This window comes from Festucalex cinctus, chromosome 2, assembly GCF_051991245.1.
Source record: "Festucalex cinctus isolate MCC-2025b chromosome 2, RoL_Fcin_1.0, whole genome shotgun sequence".
Taxonomy (NCBI): domain Eukaryota; kingdom Metazoa; phylum Chordata; class Actinopteri; order Syngnathiformes; family Syngnathidae; genus Festucalex; species Festucalex cinctus.
The window spans coordinates 20,297,978-20,324,679 of NC_135412.1; the positions used below are offsets into that span (position 1 = coordinate 20,297,978).

Below are 26,702 nucleotides of genomic sequence, written 5' to 3' on the forward strand. Positions count from 1 at the left end.
GTGTAAAAACTGTTTTTTATTTTTGTGATATTTTGATGGCAAGTTAAGACTTTTTTTTTCATTTATGGTATTAGGACAACAAAAATAAAGATTTCTTCCTTTTCATTAGTAGATTTAATTTGTCTGCTATGACATTTTGACACACTGACGCCGTTAAATTTTTATGGAAATGTTTAAGAAGCATATAATTATCAGCAATTACTGTCACTCAGTCACAGAAAAAAAAAAAACTGCCATAAATGCATATTTTTGTACAACAACTGACATATGATGCACATCTCTCACTACAAGCAAAGTAGTATCAGCTCGGTCGAAACTAGGAATTTATCATAATAGTAAATTGTTTTCTCTTATATCTATTTCCTCCTTTTCCTAACTTTATATCTCAAGTTGTCTCTCTGTTGTTTTTGTCGATCATTGATAGAACCCTGCCTGGTGTTTTTATTTTGTTGTTAAGAGCAGCATGACAACTTCGTTCCTTTATTACTAGTTGTCTAGTGTTTATACAAAAATGGAATGATTCGTAGTCCATTCAATTTTATCCATGCATTGAAAAAAGATCCAGATGTAATATGATTACCGCATTTTCCGCACTATAAGGCGCACCGCATTATAAGGCGCACCTTCAATGAATGACATATTTCAAAACTTTTTCCATATATATGGCGCTATAGTAGAGGCTGGGGTTACGTTATGCATCCATTAGATGGTGCTGCGCTAAAGGGAATGTCAACAAAACAGTCAGATAGGTCAGTCAAACTTTATTAATAGATTACAAACCAGCTTTCTGACAACTCCATTCACTCCCAAAATGAATAAACAGCTGTTTTATTATTTTCTCTGAGGTAAAGTATTAGCTAGCAATCCAAGATGGCGGGATCTTCTGCGCATGCGCGTCACCGATCGTGCAGGGTCACCGATAGCGTCTTGACAGCGAGACCTGTTGCGGCTCAATATTGATTCATATATAAGGCGCACTGGATCATAAGGCGCATGGTCAGCTTTTGAAAAAAATTTAAGGCTCTTAAGTGCGCCTTATAGTGCGATAAATACGGTACTTAATTTATTTATTTATTTATTTTTGAAAACTCCGCCACTTCCCCTTTATGGATTCATTCAATTCCGGCCGTCACTGCAGATTCAAGAGATGTTTCATCACATTTTCAGTCCCATCTGTTTTGAATCAGTCCCACCATGTGAATTCACCTTTGTGCGCTTTAGTATGAGGAGCATCTGAAACAGTGCCAGTCAAGTCAGAGCTTGTTTCTAATAAAGAAGCCGTCTTTGCTTTGCTTTGCTTTAAGCTTCGAACAAAGTCAACAGCAAAAAAAAAATAAAAAATAAAAAACTTTGGCCAAACTGAAATTCTTTATTGAATTAAAACCCCTAAATCCAGTAGTGATGCAGCCTGTGCATGTGATGGCATCCATTTTATGACAACTTCATCTATTTCCTCAGGCCCCTCTTGGTCCTTTTGGATCTGTGGAAAACGCAGAGCGCATTAGCAAAACAACTTTTTGTTGCTGGCGTTCCCATCCTTCCTCCCGTTCCGAAAATAACACGTCAGTTAGCAGTCCGCTGTGTGAAACATTCTGTGCCGGAGGTGTGGACGCTTGACAGCTGCGCCACACCTAACCATGCAGCCAACTCGTCCAGTTAGAGCAACAGTTAGAAGGAATGCTTTTTAATCGCCGCTTGCCATGACTCCCTTTTTAGTCATATTGCAGCATCATCCAACTGGGAGTTTACGCACTTGAGACATGCATGAGTCCTTTTGTAAATACATGTGAGATGTAATGGGTTACACGCAATTAATGCTTGCGGTTCCACTTCATGAATTAAAAAAAAAAAGCATTATTAGAATGTGACTTTGGGGAAAAAACAAAACAAAACTGAGATGCATGCTGCAGGCAGGATTTGTATGAAATGAGATTTTGACTGTACGTTTTCTGGTGGTCGCTGACACGGTTCCTTAGTACATTGATCTGCAATGAAGAAAAGACAAGGTATGACTCGTGCAATTTAAAATGCTCCTCTCATTTTTGAGGAAAAGTACTCAACCAATCAAATCAAATTGTATTTATACAACCCTTTTCATGCATTAAAAATACAATTCATCAAAACAATGCTTGTATTGCACAGGTATTTTTCCGGTATCTGTACTTTTCTGTATTTATTTTTCTGATGACGTTTTACTTTTACTCCCGACAGTTGAAAAGGTACTTTTTTCAACCGTCAACGCTTCTAGTGTTCATCATTTTCCATCTGGTCTGAAGAAATACACAAGTAAGGTGTACTTTTAGCTCAAGTTAGCATTTTTAGTCGCTCACTTCGCAATGTTAGCATATAATGTGAACGCATGTTTCACAAACGCTCGGTAGCTAACAACAATATGAATTTCCTTGGGGGGTTTTTCTCAGCACCATGGTTTTTATTTTTATTTTTTTAATGAAACGTTTGTGTCCTGAGGTTATCGAAAGATGTTTTGTATGTAATTTATAGTAAGACAATAACTTTTAATTTTTTCTTAAGTAGCCTACTTGATACTTTCATGACTTTTTTTTAAATTTTACTTAAATTATTATTATTATTATTATTATTATTATTATTATTATTATTATTATTATTATTATTATTATTATTATTTTATTTTTAACACAATTCACTAATTCACTAAAAGTCTCTTCTTTCATCAGGAAAAAAGTATATTTCTATCTGTTTCTGTTTTTCAGCAATCAGCATTAGAAAATAACTAAATTTCATTATTATTCACAAATCTGTTTAAAACAGTGGGGAAAAGAGCTTGTTGCAACATGGCCCTGGTTGATCTCTTATACTATGCTGCCACCTGCTGGCAGTTTTTGTAACAACTACCATTTCTGCAAGCGTTCTTTGCAGTTTAGAGGCTGCATCAAAGCCTTCTGTATGCTCTAGCATTAAAACAAAAAAAAACAAAAAAAACAAAAAGACAACGCATAAATACGTCTTTGGGACATATAAAACATTTTAAAATACGTATTTATACGTTTTTGGGAGCAAATGAGTGAAACTCATACAATAGAGTGTGATTACGTTTGTCTAATTTGTTGTATCGTTTACAAGGTTTTACACACCTCATATTTTTTGCTGGTGATCTGGTATTGCAGCTCAAACTTCTCGGCTTCCAGCTCTTTCATCCACTCCCACAGCTCCTTAGCCTTCGCTCTGTGATTCACCAAAGTAAACAAAAAAAACAAAAGGTGTTTTTTTCCCCTCTCTTTTAAGGGAGTAAAATCGCACAATCCATTTTTTTCCACGGACTTGAGCTGCTCCTGGTTCAAGTTGTCAACATCTAGAGACTTGCGTCTTTCGTTCAGGATTTTTTTCTTCTTCTCCCTCTCCGTCTGCTTCTTGCCGCTGCGCTTCTCTGTCTGCAGGAAAAATCAGGTCCGTTTTATTTCTATAACGCCATTTCACGACATGCATTATCCTTGAGGCGCATTTACGATCGCTTTCTCACCAGTTTCTGCATGTAGCCTCCAAAGTGCAAACTGGTCAGAGTTTTCTTCTTCTTGGCGTCCTCCTCTGCTCTTTTCTTGGCCTCCTCTTCTTCTTTGCGAGTGCGCTCCTCCTGAAACCGGCACAGAGGGACAAGTCAATAAGGGTCTCATATACACGACAGAAACACACTCACACTCGTACTACTGAAAAGCTTTCATACACACTTTCACATGCTTCATTTTTTGTTTTTTTGTTTTTTGCTACCTTAGACACACAACGGAAACACTTATACCACTGCTGAATTGCTCTCACACGTGCTACTTGTTTTTTATTTTTTGTGCAAATTTTCACACATGAATTAAATGCTCTCGCATTCAATACTTGTTTTTTTTTAACTCTGTTACACTGCTGAAACATTCTTAAACACAAATTACTGAAATGCTGTTACATACACCACTGAAACGCTCTCTCACACACACAACTGAAAAACTCTCATGCCCATCCCCACACACTTTGTTTTTTTTCTACCTTAGACACACACAACAGATACACATACACATGGCTGAAATGCTACTCAATTATTTTTGCTACTTTTCACACGCTAATTAAATGCTCTCACATACAATACATGTACTTTTTTTTAACTCAGTTACACTGCTGAAACATTCTTAAACACATTACTGAAATGCTCTCATATACACCACTGAAACACTCTCTCACATGCACACTACTGAAAAGCCCTCACACATTTACACGCTTTTTTTATGCCTTAGACACACAACAGAAACACTCACACTGCTGAAATGCTCTCACACATGGTAGTCAATTGTTTTTGCTAATTTTCACACACTAATTAAATGCTCTCGCATGCAATACTTGTATTTTTAACTCGCAAAAACTGCTGAAACATTCTTAATCACACTACTGAAATACTATCACATGCACCACTGAAACATGGCCACTATTGGAATGTTCTCACACATTACTGAACTTTTTTCTACTTACATTCTAGATGAAACACTTTCACACACATAAAATAAAGACTCTCACTTGGCACACTACTGAAACACTCTCCCATGAACTACAAAATAGCTTTCACACTACTGAAATACTCTCATCCACACTACTGATCTCCAACCAAACTCTTCTCACTGAAATGCGCTCATACAAATACTGAAATATATGTTTTAGAAGAGTGTATGAGAGCGTTTCAGTAGTGAACCTGAGAAGTAACCCTGAATTATGTTCCTGACGGGCTCTCATTCTGTCATGCCTACCTCCAAACGTTTCTGTCGCTCCTTTTCTCGCTCGCTACGGATTCTTTGTTGTTCTGCTCGCTCAGAACGGCGCTTCTCCTGCACGCAGAAGAATCTTGAGGCGTCTTCAACACACTTGCTTTGTGTATGACTGTTTTAGGTGACTCACGATCCTCTCCTTAAGATGGATGATCTCCTCTTCTTCCTTCTTTCTGCTCTCAAAATGAACCTCAATCAACGTTTGAAGCTCCATCAGGTCCTTCTCCATCCGTTTGCGATGTATGTCCTTATAAGGAAACACAATATGGGGCCACCTTTGTTTGAATAGTCATGTAGTAGGAGAAGAAATGATGTGAAAATCTCTTTAAAAAAATTTATGTAAATAAAGTTGTGCTTGTAAACAATAGGGATGTAACGATACCGGCAATATCGCGATATTCAATCTCCCACAATATATCGTCGTCATGTCACGATATTAAAAGCCGCAAATCTGTTAAAAACTCAGGTTGATTTCCATTTGTGCAGTTCTAGCACCCCCTGGTGGCTATTTTTTTACGCAGTTTAATTTTCACAATGCATGTTTTGGCCTTTATACGTTTAAAATCCACCCTGGAGAAGACGAAGGGGAAAGTGATATGCTTGTGAACTGAGTCAATATGTGGAGTAAGTGCCTCAATACATATATTATATTTATGTATTTTTATATATATATTTATATTTTTCATTGCTGTATAAGCACAATATAGTATTTTTTTTTATTATTTTTTGTTTTATTGTGACATTTTTTTATATCGCCAACCTCCCCACAATATTGTGATAATTATCGTATCGTGGTCTTCAAATCGTGATACCGTATCACAATGTTTGGATATCGTTACATCCCTAGTAAACAATAATGCAAACAAAATCAATACAATATAATTTTTATATTGTCTATTCATGGTTACACGTTTTTGTGCAATTCTAATAAGCAGTGTAGAAATAATGCATTTGAGTAAAGAAAACTGATGCATTCAAACGTCCCTAAAAATAATAATACTGTAGTATACTATCCATCCATCCATCCATTTTCTTCACCGCTTGCTCCTCAGAAGGGTCGGGGGGTGCTGGAGCCTATCCCGGCCGGCTTCGGGCAGTAGGCGGGGTACACCCTGAACTGGTTGCCAGCCAATCGTAGAACAATAGTATGAATAATCCTAAAATGGATGTTGGCTAGGAGGTGTTCTGTCTGTCTGGGTGTACTTATATTTGCATATGAAATTCTCCAGCAGAAATGTATGCAGCATCTATGTCATAACTCACGTCAAAATCAACCTTCTCGCCATCTGGAATCTTGGGCGGAATGAGGTTGGGCATCATAAACGGCCTACAGAGAAAAAGACACGTGAAAGTTTTTTTTCTCTTTCCCCCCTAAGTTTGTATTGTAGCATCCGATAAAAGGAAATGTAAGTGAATGAAGGTTGCTTACTTGAACTTTGGTTTGCTTTCCTCTGTTGAGAAGCAACAGCATGTAACAAGAGGAAAGACGAGAGCGAGCGAGTCAAGACTGTGCACGCTCATTTGCAGTCAAGCCGGCAAGTTGAAACAATAAACTTATGTGAGAGTCGGCCAAATGTGTTTCCCAGGAAGTTCATGAAAGAGACAAACATGAACTCATTGGTGGTGTCACTTTTACCTTCTCCTTCGTCTGCTTCCGCATCGCCGTCTGGAACCAAAGCACAATGCGCGTCAAACAAACAAACAAAAAAAAAAGGCCGAGTCAAAGCAAATGAAGAGAAGAGCACACAGAAAGCGAGTAACAATTCGCTGGTCTGTGTTGACTTTGCACACGCTTAGCCACCACACCTACAAGAAGTAGGTGGGGGGGGGGGGGGGGGGGGGGTTCAGACAGAAGCCCCCTTAAATATTGTTAAGCTACATTTTTTTTTTTAAACATGGTAAAAATCAATGAAGAAATTATAAATTGTTGATATAATGTATAGCAGTGGTGTCCAAACTTTTTCCTCTGAAGGCCACATACAGAAAAATAGAAAGCTGCAAGGGCCACTTTGATTTTTTTTTTTTTTTTTTTTTTAGTTATTTATTAATAAAATAAATATTTGCTTATCCAACATCCTGTTATTATTTTTTTTCTTTTTCTTTCTTTTTTTCTTTTTTTTTTGTTTGTTTGTTTTGTTTTGTTTTAATTTTTTTAGGGGGCCTTCTTGGCTTTGCGGGCCCCCAAGGGGGTGTTGAAACGCCCCTCACTGGCATGATATATAGTCAGCAGATTAGGATGATTAATAGTGACTAAAGCGGAGCCTCAGGGTTGGAGGGTGTGTGCGTGCGTGTGCGGTGACAAGGCGTAGACGAACACACGCTGCTCGTCAAGTAGCTGCTCACTGTCACATACCAAAGTGACGTCTGACTCGGATAACTCGTGACTTTCTCAGCTCCTTTGCGATCCACCAAAACACGTTTTAGATTTGTCTCATGACTTTGTTTTTATGAGTCCGCATTCATCCTCCACCTGGCGTTTCTCCTCTCATACCTTCTTGTTCATCGAACCCCTCTTCCTCCTCCTCCTCCTGCTCTTCTTCAGCGGGTTTGTCTGCTAGCAAGACAAAAAAAAATGTCACATGAGTGAGAATCATGGCAGTCGTGGAGTTCATTACTGGACATCCAGTCAAAGCTACCAAGTTTAAAGTCTTCAACTGAGATCTTGAGTTGGATATGATGATAAATAACATTTAGCAAGGAGTGAAATGAACTTGTCTTGTTACCGAGCTCTTTTGATTGACGTTGGCATGTATTAGAAGTGTAGACATGTTTATGTTTCTCCATGGAGCCCGGAAAAGAACAAAAAGTTCATCCCAACACAAGGTCGTTGGAAACAGATAACAGCAATGAGCTACCCAACTCTGGTATTTAAAGCAAGTGATGTGTGCGTAAGCGGGTGCATGTGTGTGTCAAATATGTTTTAAAATATTGTCAAATTTATATTTCTGCTTTTGACTCAAGTGTTTATAGGAAGCCTTATCAAGTCGTAGTCATTCAACCATTTTGGATTTTCAAACAAAATGTAATACAGTACAAATCATATGCCGTACCTTCCTCCTCCTCCTCCTCTTCTGCCTGCTCTTCCTCTACCTCCTCTTCCTCTTCTGGAGAAAGAACAAGTTGACATGAAACTTTAACAACTGCGGTGCAGTTGTGAAGTCTGTCCATCCATTTTCCATCGAGCTTATGCCTTTAAACTGCTGGATCGAAAAACAGCAATTTTGATTTAAAAAAACAAAAACAAAAAAATACCTAGGGTCATTTTGTATCAAAGCAACCCAATTTTGGGAGTTAATAAAATTGGTTAACCCAGTAAGTAAGTCAAATTGACCCAGTATGGTGCTGGATTTCACTTTGATTCATCTTTCTTTCCTTTGGTCTCCTGACCTTCTGAACTTCACGACTTTGGCGAGACTCGGAAGTATCCGGTTAAGGTGAAAGGTAATTGGATTTTTATTAGGTTTCAGGTGTACTAATGAGCCCAGATTCACCCAAATTCACACGCGCACACGCACGCACACACCCCACAAACACGCACACAAATACGCATGAGAGAGAGAGAGAGAGAGAGAGAGAGAGAGAGAGAGAGAGAGAGAGAGAGAGAGAGAGAGAGAGAGAGAGAGAGAGAGAGAGATGATATGTTGAATCTGTAAGAGTGCCAAATGAACAATTCTGAGTTCTCAAGAAGAAAAAAAAAATGACCCAGTAGGGCTCTCAGGTCAATTAGTGCATTTCAAAGCGAACATGGTGAAGCGCCATTTAGCTGTTGTGCTGCACACGAATATGGAATAAGTTGAAGAAGGGAAATTAGTCCCAAGCGTGAATGTTTTTGAGTCAGTATTTTGTTTTTTTTTCCATAACCTTTGATGGTCTTTCAAACTACTTCTATTTTTTTAGTTTAATTTTAAATGTTATAAAATTCTGTTAATATGTTATCAATGTAGTTTTTTGTTGTTGTTGTTGTTGTTGTTGTTTTTCTAATTATGATCCGCTCTGCAATTGGCTGGCAACCAGTTAAGGGTGTACCCCACCTACTGCCCGAAGCCGGCTGGGATAGGCTCCAGCACCCCCTTGACCCTTGTGAGGAGCAAGCGTTTAAAAAATGGATGGATGAATTATGATCAGCTACTTTTATTTTTCTCTTTCTAAATGTTGCTGTGTTGTGTGCCTGTGTAAAGCAAATTGGGTTGTGTTGTGTATAAAAAGTGCTACATAAACATCTCCTTGCCTGCCTTTTGGTAGAGAAATGCTTCAATTTCTTGAGCTTATTAAATTAAAAGTCAGCCAGCAGTCATTGCAGTGTTTTTGCATTCAAGAGTAAAAATGTGGCTTCTGCTCTGTTGCGCTTCGAATGTGGATTTGTGATTCACTGCATCCTTTGTTTTAATGACCTTTTATATAGCATTCAAATTTTTAAGAATTGAGAAATAAATGATCCATGCTCATGAGATAAAGTGAGCGATGACTTTCATCCAGTCCTTTGAATAGCGAGAGGTTTGTGCGTAGTTGTGTACACAGTGGTGTCATGTTACCGTATTAGGCCGTCATGTTTTGGAGGAAGAGTTTATTTGAAGCGCGCATCTTTTGTTTTGCCAGCACATCATATTCTCACGAGTGATGATAAATTTTCTTACCTTCCACCTCCCTGTGAAAATCAAGCACATTCATCACAATTAGGACACGCATTAAAATCTGCATCGTGTGCTGTGCAGCTGTGAATCGATGATGAGAGTACGGTACTTACTCTTCATACTCCTCCACCACCTCCTCGTTGTCCGACATGACCAACGGTGACCTTGAACACACAAACAACCCCTCTGTTTATCCAGAAATCTTCATGTAGTCACAATTAAAGTGCATCTTTTTGCAAGCTATGTGACGTAATTAGTGTTTTCCCTTCATGCAAGTGCCCATGTGTGAACCCACCTGTAAAGCAGCAGCGCAAAGATCCTGGTGAGGGAGACTCAGCACGAACAAAGAGTGCAAGTGGAAGGCTGCACCAGCTTTTGTTGTGTTATTAATAACTTTTAAGATAGCCACCATTTTGCCTTATCAGCATAACCAAACAAGGCGGAGTGTAAATGCAAACACACGACACACACCCTTCTAGGGCAACCATCTGCTGACAAAACACAGACACAGAACTCTAATCTGCAGAGATAAGAGCTTGGTTATTATATCTAAAGTTAGACTGTTCAATTATAACGGCTATTAAGAGCTGGGAGGCATTTATTGTCCTTCATGTTTGATTCCAAGCAGGGTGTCTCCCCTTCAATTGGAATATAATTATGGGCCATTCGTTGCTAACCATAACTGTAAAATACATGTTTATAATAAGCAAAGTGTGATAAAAGGTTCATTTAAACTACTTTGAACACCGGAAAAATAGCAAGTCTGTGCTCGTTTTTTATTTTTTTTGTCGTTCAATGTAGCATTTGCCCGCATTATGTTATGTTCTGGAGTTGAATCCCAAAACGCAGACAAATAAGAATTTTAACACATTATTCGCATAACATCAAGAGGCGTCCAACAAACCAGAAGCAAGAATAATGTATCCAGAATCACGAGACGCGAAGCTAACCTGGGCTGTGGAGGGGAACAGATGACCAGGTGGCCAGATGGACAGAGGAATAACTCCACACCAACACACTTCTCTGTTAGACTTGTATAGTAAGCGAATGGATCTGATTGGCTGTGGCCAGACATGTGGCTAACAGGACTGACATGGAATTATCTGATTGGATGTTGACCAGATAGAGATTAAAGATTCCAGACATCACATAGCTTCTGACTTCACATAGCTTCTGACCAGCTGAAACTAGTTTGCTGGCCCCAAACATAACCCTTGTCCCAAACAAAACACAGTCGTATCAAATCACTAGCCACAAGCAAAACGTAGTCATGACAGTCATGACAGTTATGCCATAGTGTTGACTGTTGGGATCAACAATCAAGTTGCCCGAGATGAGTCAATACACATTTTCAGCAGTTCAATACTGTGCTCTGTATGTACATGTATGATCATATTTAGAGTTGGAAAGAAAGACAGATTAAATCTTAAATGTTTTATTTCACAAATGGGACCTTATTTCGCACACAGAAAAAAATAGAAATGAACTACCTTGAACTTCTTAACACTGCCACCTGTTTCCAAATGCTTAATCCCTGGGCAGTATCTTATTTTGAAATGACTTGGTCAGAACTATCAAAAAGCCGAAAACCGGTCACAATAATGCCTAAGGGTGACAAATTGAATTTGTACTTTTACCATTAAACATCAAATATTTAACTGTGAAAAGAAGCACCATCCTTTTCAGTCTTGCAAAACTTGCCAGTTGTTTTAATTAAGAAAAAAAAATCTCCAGGGAATCAACCAGGAGGGAGAAAATGGTTAAAGCAGCACAAATACAAAATAATTCATACAATTCATTCATTTTCCATATTTACAAATAAGAATCTGACTCCAAAGGTTCTTTGTGCTTTGCCAAATGAATATGACGAAATAATCTTCGAGTTGTAGATTTTTCCTGGTTTGAAGTCTGTGACGTTTTCATGACTTCTCAAACAAACTCCTCTTGCCGGTGATGTCCACATGTTTGAAGTCCTGCAACGCAACATTGGAAGATTGTTGGCAACAATTACACTTCTCAAATTGTGCTTCAGTACGCCCTCGAGTGGTAGGTGAAGTAATTACTACCCCCCTCAAAAAAGTTTGATTGTTGTTTACTGTGATTAATAATGTCTATACTATACTATAGTTTGTTTTATTTTCTAATAGTCAAATTTCTAATTCTTAAAATGTCTACATTTTCTAATTTCCAATTTTTACTTGGGGGAAAAAAAAAGAGTAACACTGCCTCCTAGCTGCCAAATGGGAACGTGCGCCAGGTGTTCTCTTGCGCAGGTGCAATGAATGCTTGTATCCAAATTCAAAAGGCTGGGTCCTCGGAAGGTCGAATTTGTCGACCGCATGACGTCACTCCCGGCGCGACTCGACAGCACGCACAGACTTGAATGGATTGTCAATGTTGCTTGTTGGTACAGCGCATTGACCGACAGTCCATTCAAATCCGTCCGTGCTGTCGAGTGGCGTCGGGAGTGACGTCACGCAGCCGACAAATTCGGCCTTCAGAGGACCCACCCAGCCTTGTGAATTTGGACACACAGGAGAGGATGTTGGCGATACAGCGGCTCTGACCGTCGGACTGGAGTTGGATCCAGTTTGGTTGGTCTTGTCAAGCAAGCGGTTGATCCGGTCCGACACTGCTGAAGTGGAGCCCCGAAATTCCTGCAGATATCGCAAGGTTGAGATATTTTAAAGCAGAGCCGAGCACACCTGAAAACAGCGGGTTGCGTCCTTTACGTGTCTGGGAGGACTTATTGGGCTAGCTGCCTGTGGTTCCTTCTCAAAGAGGCCCCTCTTCCTTGACACCTCGTCCATCAGGTACAAGTTGCGCTGGCTCACGTCAGAAGATCGACCCGCTTCTGATTTCTGAGCAAACGTCAGATGAAATAATTGCAACGGATACGTGCTCAATTGATCATTCTGAAGAGCATGCAGACATATACCGACCTGAGCAGCCTGGGCCAGTCTCTCCATTTTCTCTTGGATGGACCGAGATGAGACTCGTTGCACGGAGCTGCACAAAAGATGGATTCTGGTGAGTCAAGTGGGAAATTTTAAGGTATTCAGATAAAAAAAAATAAAATAAGACCCACTTCCTCTGGAAAGATGGTGCTTTGTCCTCATTGAGAGCTTCATTCTGATCCAAAGCAAATGACAGTCGACATCATTTACACACCACTTGCGATTGACATTGTGTGGACAAAGGTACTGAGACATCTCTCTGCTCATTTCACCAAGAGCCATGTAAAATGGCAAACAGTTTCGTCTTCCTTGAGGGATTTTATTTTTTATTTTTTTGTCCACTCTTCCACAAGAGCTTTTGGTTCCTGATGCTGGATCTGTAAGAAGGCCAAGCTTACAATCTGTGCGCTGCCTTAACCAAGGGATGTTGGATGAGTTTGTTCTGAATTCATCCATGAACGCATTTTTGACCTTTGCGTACTGAGGCAGTCCTGATGGATCAAAAATTGTCATGTCTGGAGTCACGCCAGGGTTAAGTTTGAGTTCATGACCGTGAGGTCAAGTGTCTGTTTTGAACTGATGTAACTAGCATCTAGTTTCAACTGGTTTTAGGCTATGGGATGTTATGTGATGTCAAGGGCTGTGTGATGTGAAGAATCTTTCATCGCTTTACCTGGTCAACAGCCAATCAGATAATTCCATGTCAGTCCTGTTACCCACATGTCGAGCCACAACCAATCAGATCGATTCCTTGTCTATATAAGCCTCCTGAGAAGTGTGTCTTTGTCGGATTATTACTTCTGTTGCCACTGTCTCTCTGTGCAACTCTTTGTTTCTCATCTAGTCAAGTTTGTTCCACGCCTCTCGATGTTATGTGAATAAATAGTTAGACTTATTTGTGTCTGTGTTTTGGGTTCCAACCTCCAGCTCATGTCAAAAATGGCCTTTCCAAGCCTGGTCCTCCCGTGGATATAGACATTTGTCCAGATTCTCTTCGTACTGTTACCGTTATGTTCAAATCTGAATGAATGAAGCAATGTCCCAACACCTTTGTCCACAGATACTTTCAAGTTGCAATGAAGTACCATGCTGGATTCAGACATTTTGGAGGCCATCCTGACGCTTGCACTAAAATAGATGAAGGAAAATAGTACAATCAAAAATGAGCATTTCACACGAGCCTAATGTCTGGTCATGAAGTATATTCGAACCTCCTCTGCAATGGCGAGCTCTCCTCGTCTTTCTTCTTCATCATCTGTAGAACAAGCACACGGCGTGTGTCTTAGCACTAATGTTGCAATTGACCGGATGCAGTGTGTTATGTCGTGCATTATTGACATTGGAATGTTAAGACAATCAGTGCTCCTGACTGTGTTTTGCATTTACCCTAAAAGATAGGGTCCTGGCGCTCTTTCTGATGAAGATGGGTTTTCTCGTCTGCTTGGAGTTATTGCTGGTTGAACAGCTCATCTCGCTGGTCTGAGAAATTGTACAACAAAATAATTTCACAGCAGAATGAGCACATGGTCAGTCTTTAGGCTTATTTTTCCAATATACGTATTTATATATATAGATTTTTTTTTTAATGTAATATCTACATAAATACATCCTTGTTTCATGAAACAGAGTTAGTTTTAAATCCACAGATTTGTTTGCATTGTTTTAATCTGATTTATTTATTTAAATCTGATGTATTTCTGTTTTCTGCACTTAAATTGGTAGGAACGTTATAATTATTTGCTTGTATTTGTTTAAAAGAAGAAGAAGATCGACTGTCGAAAAATAAGCTTTAACCGTAATCACAACGTTGAAGGGGGGAGGGGGGAATCGCAATTACATTATATATAAGCTAGTGACAGCCAGAACAATGCTCTTCCTCTAGATAGCAGAGCTGTTGAACAGCAACATCATTTTTAGTATACACTACTTTTTGTGACGTTTGTTTGATGTTTACTAGTGACAATTCCGAACATCCGGGCATTTCTGATATTTCTGCAACGCTTCCTCGGTGTAAAGAACAGTATATTATATTGCTTTTGCCTGTGACTAGCATATACAAACCAGGCAGATTGTTATAATAGTCAAACAACATTTCATCTCATTTTGAAATCAAAATTATCCTTACAAATCAAATTACAACGATCCACCTCCCCAAAAAGTCCACGCATTTCAATTTGACTTGTAGGTGGGGAAACTCGACCAGGCGAATCTGCCATTTTGACTCTTGACACCAGAGGGTGCTGTTGCTATACATGTAATTGTTTTACCATAGAGTAGCGAGTCGTGCTAACTAGTATTGTGTGTACTGTACTACCTCTTGTGGGTGTCCATTGGGAACGGGGCTCGTAGGCCCTCGAGGAGAGGGACTACCGCAAGGTGAGGGCCATTGTTCTTGAGGTGACCTGGGGGTCGTCGGCGAGAGGGGGCTCACGGGAGTTGTGTGCCCGCTAGCAGAGGGGCTCTTGAGAGAGATAGAGACAGAGCTACAACAACAGAAACACAAGAAAGCGTGATGGAGCAACAGCTGCCTTCTCATCACCGTTTTTTCTTAAAATATACAATATTTAAAATTGTATGTCACGTGTGACATAAAATATCAATTTATGTTCTCGAAGGAATGGAACAGAAATATTCACTGCAAATGTTTGATCCATGCAAATTTCAAAGGGTGTCCACTTTTATGCCTTTCTGTGAGTCTTCTAGTCTCTCTCTATCGCTGTTACACTGCTGATAGCACTGTGTAAGTGTAAACTTAGTGGTTGCTTCCTGGTGAACATTCCGTTTGAATCCTTTTGACGTGATAGGGCTAAATTTGTTGGATGTCGTCTCGGTCTCATGTCAAAATGTGAACAACATGATGAAGAGGATGTTTAAATACTGATTAGAATTAAATATGAAATATAATGGTCGATTGTGACTTTTGCTGTTAAAATCTAACAGCTGAACATGAAATAAAAAATTTAGAAAAGGTCAAATAATGTTCACCTGTAAATCCTGAAATTTCACCTGGAAGCCCACTATCCCAAACCTTTTACAGTGGAGTATCTTTGCAAACATTTTTCAGGGAATGAACCTGTATTGAAACTAAAAGTACAGAAAAATAGTGCTTGTTCACCTGACAAACTTGCGCGTTGGGTTGGATGGTTGCCTGGATACGGAGTCTTTCTCCGATGGTTCCCCATTTTCCTGCTAATAAACAAACAAACACAAGACAGCAGGATCAGCATGAGTGTGCGTTGCCACTTGATACACACCTTGCATTATGTAACATCGTAAGGGCAAGACCTCACTCAATGAGTTGCCTGTTATAAAAAGTTCCTTATATAAATCTAGATGGTCACTTGATTCACCGAACGCTGATAGAGGGAAATGATGCAGCTTATATAACAGGTTGTGTTGCGTGCGTATCATCAACGACATTACATGCACATGTGCAAGGATTGCTTTTGTTGGTTAAAATGCAACCAACAAAAGCAATCCTTAATGATTTCATCAGAGGGTGAGTTAGACCTTATAGAAAACAATCCCACAGACACATGCGATCCAGTCTCCAGTGTCTCAATAGTTGAGCCCACATTTTTATTTTTTTTGCCATTCTGTGTGGCTTATGTGCGCCCACGCCTGAGTTGTTGTTCCAAAATGTGGACGATGATTAACACAACTCTGTGTGGGGCAACAGCTGACTGCAGGCAGCGTGTGGCATTGCTCCAACTGGGCCTCCTTGCTGCTTGTCTGCACAAATGTTGTGAATGCCTGCTTAGTAGTGTATGTTCTTCTTCAAGCATTAAAAAAAAAAATCACTTAAATGCATTTTTTTTGCTTTCCCATACAAGAAGTCACAAAAACCCTTGCTTAGTATAGTTGTGCTGACTTGCAAGTTCAAACGAGATACAAGGACTGTATTTCAGGTGTATCTCAGGCATTTATATCAAACTTTTAAGCAATTGTAAGATCAAACTTGTCTAGGAAGTGTATCAATACATTTGTTGTCACTTTTCTGTTGGCCTCTGATGCCGTCCTAGCACAAAGGGAGTATGCAAACTTGAACAATGAAAAAAAACATCAATTTATGTCTTGAGTAGTTTTATCGCGGATTATCGTGGACTTATTACCTGACCGATATATCGATAATCGCGGTATTGTCATTGTGAGATAATCGTTATAGTGAGCCTTGTTATCACATATCGTGAGGTACCTGGAGGTTCCCACGCCTAATCATAATCCCACCATTCAATTTTAAAATGAATCGTGCTTGAATCGTATTACAGCCCCTGTGTCAAAATGTAGATTGAATTTCCAACCTAATGTCAAGATATAAAACACGTCTTACCTGTCTGTCTGTGACGATAGTACGCCTGCAGATGTCGCTGTCCGTGGGAGGGTAAGGGGTCACGGCTTTGTCCTGTTCTTCCCCGGATGCACCCCCTCCTCCACCAAACACCTCGTCATCGTCCCTGACCAACTTCTGGCGTCTCAGTGACTCCATGCGCCTCAACCTGCGCTTCTCATCCCGGACATGCAATGCCTCCAAGAAGTCCTGCTGCATCTGCTCCGCACTGGAAATAAATGACACATACTGTCAGAGGGGTCAGATGGGATGCCATGTCAAGCGGAGTGATGGTACAAAAGGTTGACTAAATTTATATAATGGGCTAAGGGTAGGAATTGGTTGATATGTCAACATCTCCTATACTTAATTAAATCTATCTTTGTCATTCTTATGAGTTCTTATGAACCGTATCACTTAAGCTCCATATTGAAAGAACGACTACAACCTTCCTTGGTAACAACTGGCCATGATACCATCAGGATACTAATTAAATAATTTACTCCGGCATTAGAGAAAACAAATCCATACGGTCCTGACAAGGATTGTTTAATTACTAGGTCAATTACAAAGTGCAATCGATTCATAGAGATGAAGCTGCTGTAAAAACGGAGTACCCATATTGTTAATTCTTAACTTCTGTAAGGTTACTCATTAAGGGCTAATAAGTGGGGGTGGATTGGATTGGCTCCGTAAAACTAAAGACAGTTAGTAAACCTAGACGAATTCATCTCGACACCGGCAAATGAGCTCTCGTCCCCTCGCAAGTGTGGGTTAGGGCCGACGAGGGAAACGGCGAGTCTCGACCCATTGAGCGGAGAGTCGGTCAGGACTTTTCCCGATTGGTCCTGCGGATAAGCGGATTTTGACAGTACACAAATGCGTGTAAATGACCCGAAAGATGGCTGGCCATCGATAAACACTGTCAAGTTCCTGAAAAGCTCCTTTGATGAAATTGTCACTGCTTTTGCTTTCCACATTTCCATGCACGGTGTCCGTTTTGAAAGGTATACAGATGACACATTCCCGTGGGGCGAAAGGTGTCAAATCCCCTTTTTTCTATTGTCGCTGGAAAGCCAATCACTATTGTGGCCTACCATCAAAGCAGAGGAATTCTCATCATGGCACCTTGGATGCCAGATGAAGAAAAAACAATGGAGGGAAAAGTGGAAGATGGAAAGATACAGAAGTGGAGCGCATACTCATCGAACATTAAAAAGGATTTATTATGCGAACTTTAACCTGCTGGAGCCCGGTGAGGTTTCAGGTGGTGAGTCGGCCACCTCGTTGCTTGTGGGCGTGTCAACGACTGCTTCGCTGAGGTCGCCCTCAGTGTCGCAGGCGTTGGTTGAGCTCCTCCCCCTCCTCCTCTTCTCCCTCTCCACCTCCTCCTCATCTTCCATTGTCCACTGGCGCGTCATGCTTAGGACACAGTGCACTTGTAAATCGCTAGTCTCATATCAATCATAACGTAACGACATCTTTCACAAGGCAATAAAGTTATGATCGTAGTTGAAAAGGGCAGCTACGGTTTGAGTAACCGCGAGTCCAAACCTGCTTTACGCACTTCTCGAGGACTGAGCCAGCCACTATATAGTTAATAGTCAATTTGAAAATTCCTGAAATATAGATATTAAATTTCAGTTAAAAGGGAAGTCAACGTTTAACATTTCTTGACAATAATGTTATACGTGACCTCACTAGACTAAACATGACATTCTGATTAATATTACATTTGAGTTATGAAGCAATATCCAGCCGTTTTTATCCATCTCAGGGGGCGGCCATTTTGCCAGTTGCTGTCGACTAAAGATGACATCACAGCTGGATTTTGCTTGATAACTCATATTCCACAAATGTAAGTTTAATCAGAAGGTCACATTTAGACTATATGAGGTCACATGTTACAAATTATTGTCAAGAAATGTTTAAGGTTGACTTCCCTTTTTAACTGAAATTTAAAATGATCTATTTTTCAGGAATTATCAAATTGACTGTTTATTGAGTATCATGCCAAACGGCAGTTATTTGCTTGCGTTCTTGAACAAAAAATATTAGCTGCAGTGGTTGGCTAATTGTGAGTTGGCTCAAATTTGGCAATAAAAAGTTGAATTGGTTGTTGCCTGAGCTCTGAGCAATAATGATGTCATCAGTAGTCGACAGGAAGTGGCAAAATGGCCGCCCTCTAAGATGGATAAAAACGGATGGATTTTGCTACTTAACTCATATTCCATTAACACAATATTAAACAGAATACCATATTTAGACTAGTGCGGCTGCATAGAACATAATGTCAAAAAAAAAAGAAAAGAAAAAGGGTTGACTTCCGCTTTACATACACGTGTTCACTATTATAGTGCTTTACTAATAAGTATGTATTGTGTCGCCATCTTGGTGATCATGGGATAATTGTGGTTTTCTAAGAATTCTGCAGAAATGATCAATGCTTATAGTGTTGCACATGAATAATTATCTTTTTCCTTCCTTGTTAAACCTTTGGCTTATAATTATGAGAAATTGTCACTCATGAATATCATTTGTTACTAATAATAGCAAATTGTAACCCTTCACATTAATCAGTATCCAAGATAGCTCTCAGTTTTAGTGACCTGAGATATTTCAAAAGATTAGAGTAAGTGTTTACCCGTGTATCTTCATAAAAATGATCTCTCTTTCAGAAAGCGCGACTTACCTGGATAAAGCGGACCAATTTCTCCGACTGACGGACATGCTGGCCAAATAACGTGTCCCGGACGGTGTACTTGGCTCAGACTGAAAGGCAACTGACAGACTCTTGGAGGGCGGTGGCCAAATTGCAGCACTAAACAGTCCACCTTTACCCTGTTCACTGCGGTGTCACATAACCACAAAGGTGAGCTACCCACCTGAGGGTGAGAGAGAGAGTGTGAACATGCTACCCTCTCATTTTCTCAGGTGACAGAATTAAACAGTAACTGGTGGGAAACGATGGTGGTTGTTCACCTACTTATCAGCTACTTTGCAGTTAAACCAGGCATGATACTGTACAAGTAACATTAGCACAATTTTGCATTCGAACCAGGTTCAATACTGTTATATTAATGGACACATTAAATATCCCAACAAACTACATGGAAGTCAGGACGTCAGTTTCCTTCTGCGCGTCTCTATCAAATATCTATCAATATGTCATATTAGTATTAAAGAGTATAACCGGGTCCATGTCATGTCATCATATCAGAATTAAAGCTATGTCATATTTGTGATGCCGCCTGGTGTCCACAATAACGTTAAAATGGCAATTCCTCATTTTCATGCATTTATTTCGCGCCTACTAAATTCTCATAAGTTGAATTCAGCCGAATTACACACTGAATACTGATGACTAAACATAAAGAAGATATTTGTCCTCACATAATGCTGTTTTCAAGTAGAAACGTAACCAAATGCAACCTTACAGTTTGTGTGTCCAGTTGGGTGTGTGAGTCCAAATATTGTTTGCTCTTCTGTTAAAAGGCTTGGCCCCATTTTGAAGGCTTGTTAATTTGGACTCTGCCCCAGGATCTGTCCAACTCGTGTGCACGCTACCTCACCTCCTTCAGCTTTATTTATAGTACTTGTTGCAAAAGCAAGTGTTGTGCTGTCTTGCAATAGCAATGATTGTTATGACATTTGCTTGCATTTACAGTTTGGCATTTAAGATGAAGCATGACCTCAAATGTAAATTATGAACAAACGCTGCATACATGGAAGACATTTCGGGCTATATATTCGTGGATTGCACAAATCCCGGCATGTCCTGATTTTCATGTCAGCACAAGGCTCGTTGGGCTGCTTGCTAAATTTATTCCCACTCAGACTGCTTCTAAATACCGGCGCAACTACTCTAATACGATTTTAGTCAATATTGATTAGGGCACAAGCAGGCACATTCTGAACTCATGTGGTGGATGTTCGACCAATTTGATTCAAAATCATTAACAGCGGGCATTAAACACTTTGAATCATAGTGGTTTTTAAAAAAAAAAAATTTTATCTTTAAGTCATCCCACTCAGAGTGCAGTGCTATGGGATGGGGGCGGGGTGACATGAACGATCGCTGAACTAAAATGAAGCATTGCCCCCCTCCCAAAAAACTAGTAAACCTGCTCTGAAAACTAATCAAAGCTAAATGTATTTTTAAAAAAAAATAAAAATCCAAAACTGTTGTTACCCGACATGAGACCACCGCCATTTTATAGACCATTAAGGTCTTCTGTATCATCTGAATACCATAAAAAATAATAATAAAAAAATAGAAAACAATATGTTGCATTTAATAATAGACCATCGAAATACAGTTACGTAACTTGTGGGGTGCCCCAGGGATCAATTCTCCGGCCAATACTTTTTCTTCTTCATGTGAATGATATTGCAACCATTTTAAAATTGTTCAAATCTATTTTGTTTGCAGATGACATCACTCTATATTATGCCGGGAAAAATATATATAATGTATTACATGTAATAGAAAAAGAGTTTAAGAATATTATGAAGTGGTTCAATGCCAACAGACTGTCTATGAATATTAATAAAACCAGATTTATGATTTTCAGTTGTAGAAAAATAGATGTTTGTCTCTGGAACAATTTGGATTGTAAAACAAAATCTTCTCAGTCTATTTGTATTTTTAACAAATGTATAAAAGCACATTTACTGCAAAAAAAAAATATATATATATATAGCACAAGGACATGCAGTTGCAATTATTTTTTAATTTTTTGGTAGTATTGTAACACTAAATACATCTTGACCGCTCGCTGTGATTCATTTTGTGTTGATTATTTTTGTGTGTGTGTGTGTTGATTAGGGGCAGACGAAACAAGTTTCACTTCTTTCTGTCCCCTTTCATTTCTTTTACTTTGAAGAGTGATATACATTGAAAAAAATAGAATTGAAATTTAGAGCTGTTATTTGAAGGTAACACAAAATATCAAAGAAACCTGACTGATTTTATTAGGATGCAAGTTAATTTTTTTACAACTCCAATGCTTTCAAATACACATTCAATGACAATGAAAATAGTCATAAAACCAACAGAGTTATATTCATATGATATCATAAAGTTACAGTTTTGGACATTGTCTTGTCTATCAACGGAAGAAGCCGAACTGTATTGTGAGAAAGTTGCCACAGGGGCCGCAGAAGGAGCTCGTGTGGTGTTGCAGCTTCACTGCGCGGAACCCTTGGCAGCGTCGAACATCTTCTTTCTTCCTTCCATGCCTGACATGGCCTCCACATTTTTCCGCCAGTCGCTGTCCTCCACGGGCCTCTTCTGCGGTAGAGAAAAGATTGATAGATGGATTTCTTTGTGGAGTGTTGAAACAATGTATCTCTTATCACAAAAGTTTTATAGGGTTGACAGTACATGAATCAGCAGGCGTATTACCTAAGCACTCACACACACGGAACAGTAAGTACAACTGTACACAAAGGCTTCCTTCGTGTGTACAATGGTAACATTGTCTTGGATTTGCTTCCTCCTCTTACACACAAAGTCAACAGCAATTTATCCCACAGTTCTGTATCCCGACAACACTTTTGGGTTCACATTTTCAGTACTGACGAATGGGCCAATTTCCGGTTTGATGGTTTACCAAGGTTTCAGTAACCACTTTTATGTATTTATTTATGTATTTATTTATTTATTTATTTATTTATTTATTTATATTGTCCATCACCAGTAACAAATTCCTCTTTTATTTTATTTATTTATTTTTATTTATTTTTTTATTTTATTTTTTATTTTATTTTTTATGGTACTCGGTAGCAGGGCACAATGTGATAGGCTGCTTGTAGAGTCGAGTAAACAAGACATGTCTTTGAAGTTAATTGCTTCCATTTTTTTTCTCTTACTCTGCAAGCAGAGCGGAAAGGAGTGAGCAGTTCGGCATGGAGGAGGAGGGGGGCGGGGTTGGAGGGAGGTTCAATGAAAGAGATGCATGGTGCCAGCGTATACTCGTTAGCCCAAGGACAACATGAGTAGCCCGTGGGTCTGTTCTAATAATAGTTCACCGTTGACACTGACTTGCTAAGATGAATTAAAATAGAAGATTAACATTTTTTTTTTGTTTATCCATTTATTTTAACTTAACATGCATGGTACACATATTTTTAACGTACCAAATAGTCTGTATTTTGTTCAAAAATAAAACCGATTATGTTCATTGAAAAAAAAACAAATATTTACAAACCAACAATATTTTTGCTGTTCTAAAAAGAGCTCACCATTGACGCTTACTCGCTAAGATGAATTAAGACAGAAGATTGTTAACATTTATTTTTTGTTTATTTATTTTGACTTAACATTATACATGTATTTTTAATGTATCAAATGGTCTATATTTTGTTGAAAGAGTAGAACCGATTGTGTTCAATTGAGGGTGAAAAATGCTGTTTTTATTTACCCAAATATTTTTATTTTTTATTTTTTTCCAGTAATATATTTGCTCAGGGTTATCATACTGTCTGAATCTAATATCAGCCCATGCCTACTGACGACCTGCATACTTGTCTTGCTGTGGCTCTCCTCTGGCGGTCAAGTGCATGACCTTTTGTTTTGAACTGCACGGTGCACGTACCTTCTCTGTGTCCTCTTTCTTGACAGACTTGAGGTTGGCTCGGAGGTCCATCGAGACTTTATGTTTGGAGCCCAGCAGCGAGCGCAGGATGGCGTCAGCAGACACACGAACGCGCCGTAAGGTGGGCCTCTTGAATTTCCCCCTCAGGTCCAACACCTTAATGCTCAGATCTTTAATCTGGACCAGGGATAGAGAAACTTCATATCAGACATGCGGACCTTCTTAAAATAACCGTCTAAGTGTTTTTGTTTGGGAGTTTTTTTTCCCCCCCCCAAGGATACAAAAAAAAAAAAAAAAAAATAGGCAGTTATTTTAACTCATGGGGCGGCACGGTAGTCGAGTGGTTAGCACGTCCGCTTCCCAGTTCTGAGGTCTCCGGTTCGAGTCCAGGCTCGGACCTTCCTGGGTGGAGTTTGCATGTTCTCCCCGTGCCCGCGTGGGTCTTCTCCGGGTACTCCGGTCTCCTCCCACATTCCAAAGACATGCATGGCAGGTTAATTGGGCGCTCCGAATTGTCCCTAGGTGTGCGTGTGAGTGTGGATGGTTGTTCGTCTCTGTGTGCCCTGCGATTGGTTGGCAACCAGTCCAGGGTGTCCCCCGCCTACTGCCCAGAGCCAGCTGAGATAGGCGCCAGCAGCCCCCGCGACCCTTGTGAGGAATAAGCGGTCAAGAAAATGGATGGATGGATGGATTTTAACTCATTCACTCCCAGCCATTTTCACTCCCGGCTGTTTTACTGGATTTTGACTGATTTTGCAAGGCCCACAAAATATTGTGTTCTATTAGTATAAAAACATGGAACCTACCAAAAGAAAGATTAGAGTCTCTTCTTTCATCAGGAAAAAAAAAAGTATATTTCTATCTGTTTCTGTTTTGCAGCAATTAGCATTAGAATATAGCTAACTTTCCTCATTATTCACAAATCTGTTAAAAACTGTATGGAAAAAATGGCCCTGGTAGATCTGTTATACTCTTCTGCCTACCTGCTGGCCGTTTTTGTAATAACTACCATTGCTTCAACCGTTCTCATCAGTTCAGAGGCTGCATCAAAGCCTTCTGTATGCTCTAGCATAAAGGAAAAAAAAAAAGATTAAAAAAAAAACAGACGTATAAATACGTCTTTGGGAGCATGGTAACATTAAAAATGGAACATATTTATACGTTTTTGGGAGGAAATGAGTCTTAATAGTGTGATATGTTACATTTTATGATTTCAAGCAAAAAAACAGTAGGTGATGATGTACCTCCCGTGTGTTGAGCATCACTTTGGCCTCAATATCATATCTCTCCTCATCTACCTCGTCAATTTTGGCATGGAGCTGTCTGCACAGATCCTACATGTAGAAGACACACACAAATAAATACTATTTGCAATGCTAAGTGGCTGCCTGTAGGGGTGTAAGAGCAATCCTCATTTTGAACGACTGAGGAATGAATAGCTGCACCTGTAACTGCGCCACACTCATGTGGCTGATGTTGATGGATGGAGCTCTTTCAGCCAGGTACCTTTGCTTCTCACGCTCTTTATCGAGGATCTCTTGCTCTAGTTCCTCTTTGGCCTTTGCCACCATCAGACTCTGAAAAAGGAAAAAAAAAATAAAAAAATAACACCCTTATTCACAGAACATGATATCTGCTGCCCACCTGTGGCCAAAATGATAATGTTTGTAGTTTCTCTAACCTTGAGCATTAGCTTCCTTGAAGCTGAAATCTTTGGTTTTCTCTGGGTGAAGAATGTGACATGATGTAACTGCTGAACTAGTCTTGATGGTTATGGTTACAGCTGTACTTTCTGAACTGGTGTTCTTGTAATTAGGTCTTACCTCTGGCCTGTAAGAGACAGACACGGTCAAGAGGAGAAAACATTTATTGATATCAGGACAGTTGAAGCTGGGAACGTTTTCATTTCTGTATAATAGGATTCATGCCCTCGCCAAATGTTGAGTTAAAATTTATTACAGTGGACCAGTCCGCAAATAGCCCAAATCTTTGTATAATTGACCCCCATTGAAATGAACTAGTTAGGGAAATAACAGTTTTGCAAACCCATAACATTTTTAAAAATTGTTGATAAACATTTATCTGCAAATCCTAGAATGCCAAACCTTGGTTATGGGGGTTCCCCACATTATTATTATTATTATTATTATTAGTATTATTTGTTTGTTTGTTTGTTTGTTTGTTTATTTGTTTGTTTGTTTATTGTTATTGAAGTTAGTTTAGTTAATTAGGTCAGCAGTCCACATATAAAACCAGACAAAGACCAAAAAGTTTAAACTGAAGCCAAACCTGTCTCCCTTTCTCACATAATATCAAACTACCAAGACTTTAAAAAAATATATATTGTTAAAAAAATATCAAGGTCAGGAAAAAATCCTATATTCATGTTTTAACTTTAAGTAGTAATTTTTTACAATTACTTCCATATCAAAGAATATCTATTATATTTTTATAATGCAGCTTCAAGGTTCTAAATTTGTTGTTGATTAGCCTATAGCTGCCCATTATGCTAGTCATTAGTTTTTTAGAATGGCGCAAAGATTGTTTTGTCAAACCTGTCCTTTAAAATCAGGGATATGACTACCTTTCAACATTGAAAAAGCAATACAAATGGCAAGTATTTGTCTTAGACTTTGTGTGCACAATTTCAAAGTGTCCCCACTTTCTTGTGTCATTTTTATGCAGAGGATACACACGACATTAATAAATATCCAGCTTAAGCGGGTATTAATCATTTTGGTCTTAACTGCGTATGTGAATGTGTTTGCGAGTGAATAATCTATAATAAGAACACATCATCACTCACAAATGCTCAGGCATCCTGGTGATGGAATCCCCCTGGAGGAGAGATCGAAGAGATTAGACGTTGACTGAACAGCCGTTTGCAGTTGTTGTGTCACATCATCTTTGCTTGCATCTCTTTGAGCGCTCGCTCAAAATGAAGCCGTCAACAGGCTAATTACGCAACTTTTGACCATCCTGCCAATTAACATTCCGTACATTCTACAGAACTTTCTTCTTGCAAGAATAATGTTTTCACAGTATACAACATACAGTTTATCAACTTGCGCAGACTAATGTAATTGATTGGAGGAGGTTGTACTAAGAAGATGATGCTTAACACTGTCAGGGAGGTCTTAGTAAAAACGTTTCAAGAGGAAGTCAACGTTCAACATTTCTTGATAAGAATATTACATTTGACCTCACTAGTCTGAACATGACATTCTGGTTAATATTACATTTATGGAATATGAGTTATGAAGCAAAATCCAGCTGTTTTATCCATCTCAGGGTAAGGCCATTTTGCCACCTGCTGTTGACTGAACATGACATCAATTTTGCTCAGGGATTACGCAATGACCAGTCACGTAACTGTTTTCTCAAGCTGTGCTGTGATTGGTTGTTACTTGAGA

General features: G+C 39.3%; 3 protein-coding genes and 1 long non-coding RNA gene across 5 annotated transcripts; 1 reads left to right on the forward strand and 3 right to left on the reverse strand.

Annotated features, from left to right (window-relative positions):
- Positions 1-746: 746 nt before the first annotated feature.
- tnnt2a (troponin T type 2a (cardiac)) lies at positions 747-9,842 on the reverse strand. Its single transcript, XM_077513583.1, has 15 exons — positions 9,702-9,842; positions 9,520-9,570; positions 9,410-9,420; positions 7,826-7,879; positions 7,267-7,329; positions 6,412-6,441; positions 6,205-6,226; positions 6,039-6,102; positions 4,906-5,022; positions 4,758-4,835; positions 3,500-3,610; positions 3,301-3,410; positions 3,114-3,204; positions 1,945-1,985; positions 747-1,480 (listed from the first exon to the last, which is right to left on the reverse strand). The coding sequence occupies exons 2-15, from the start codon at positions 9,555-9,557 to the stop codon at positions 1,447-1,449; spliced, it is 864 nt and encodes a 287-aa protein (XP_077369709.1). The 5' UTR covers positions 9,558-9,570; positions 9,702-9,842; the 3' UTR covers positions 747-1,446.
- Positions 9,843-10,852: 1,010 nt separating this feature from the next.
- Positions 10,853-19,538, reverse strand: lad1 (ladinin). The gene is made up of 13 exons (XM_077513584.1): positions 19,383-19,538; positions 17,933-18,112; positions 16,694-16,919; positions 15,479-15,552; positions 14,678-14,846; positions 13,750-13,842; positions 13,575-13,618; positions 13,449-13,491; positions 12,495-12,538; positions 12,349-12,415; positions 12,139-12,267; positions 11,974-12,063; positions 10,853-11,379 (listed from the first exon to the last, which is right to left on the reverse strand). The coding sequence occupies exons 1-13, from the start codon at positions 19,418-19,420 to the stop codon at positions 11,326-11,328; spliced, it is 1,251 nt and encodes a 416-aa protein (XP_077369710.1). The 5' UTR covers positions 19,421-19,538; the 3' UTR covers positions 10,853-11,325.
- On the forward strand, positions 14,669-23,410 carry LOC144014075 (uncharacterized). The gene is made up of 3 exons (XR_013282393.1): positions 14,669-14,739; positions 19,369-19,562; positions 23,316-23,410. It is a non-coding gene; the product is annotated as an uncharacterized LOC144014075 (long non-coding RNA).
- Positions 21,642-26,530, reverse strand: tnni1a (troponin I type 1a (skeletal, slow)). 2 transcript variants are annotated; one of them, XM_077513585.1, is made up of 6 exons: positions 26,096-26,530; positions 24,971-25,119; positions 24,735-24,866; positions 24,534-24,623; positions 23,290-23,466; positions 21,642-21,983 (listed from the first exon to the last, which is right to left on the reverse strand). In XM_077513585.1, the coding sequence occupies exons 2-6, from the start codon at positions 24,977-24,979 to the stop codon at positions 21,879-21,881; spliced, it is 513 nt and encodes a 170-aa protein (XP_077369711.1). In that variant the 5' UTR covers positions 24,980-25,119; positions 26,096-26,530; the 3' UTR covers positions 21,642-21,878. The 2 variants fall into 2 exon arrangements, with proteins under 2 accessions (XP_077369711.1, XP_077369713.1); XM_077513587.1 differs by lacking the exon at positions 26,096-26,530 and having other exon boundaries at positions 24,971-25,138.
- Between the last annotated feature and the right edge of the window lie 172 nt (positions 26,531-26,702).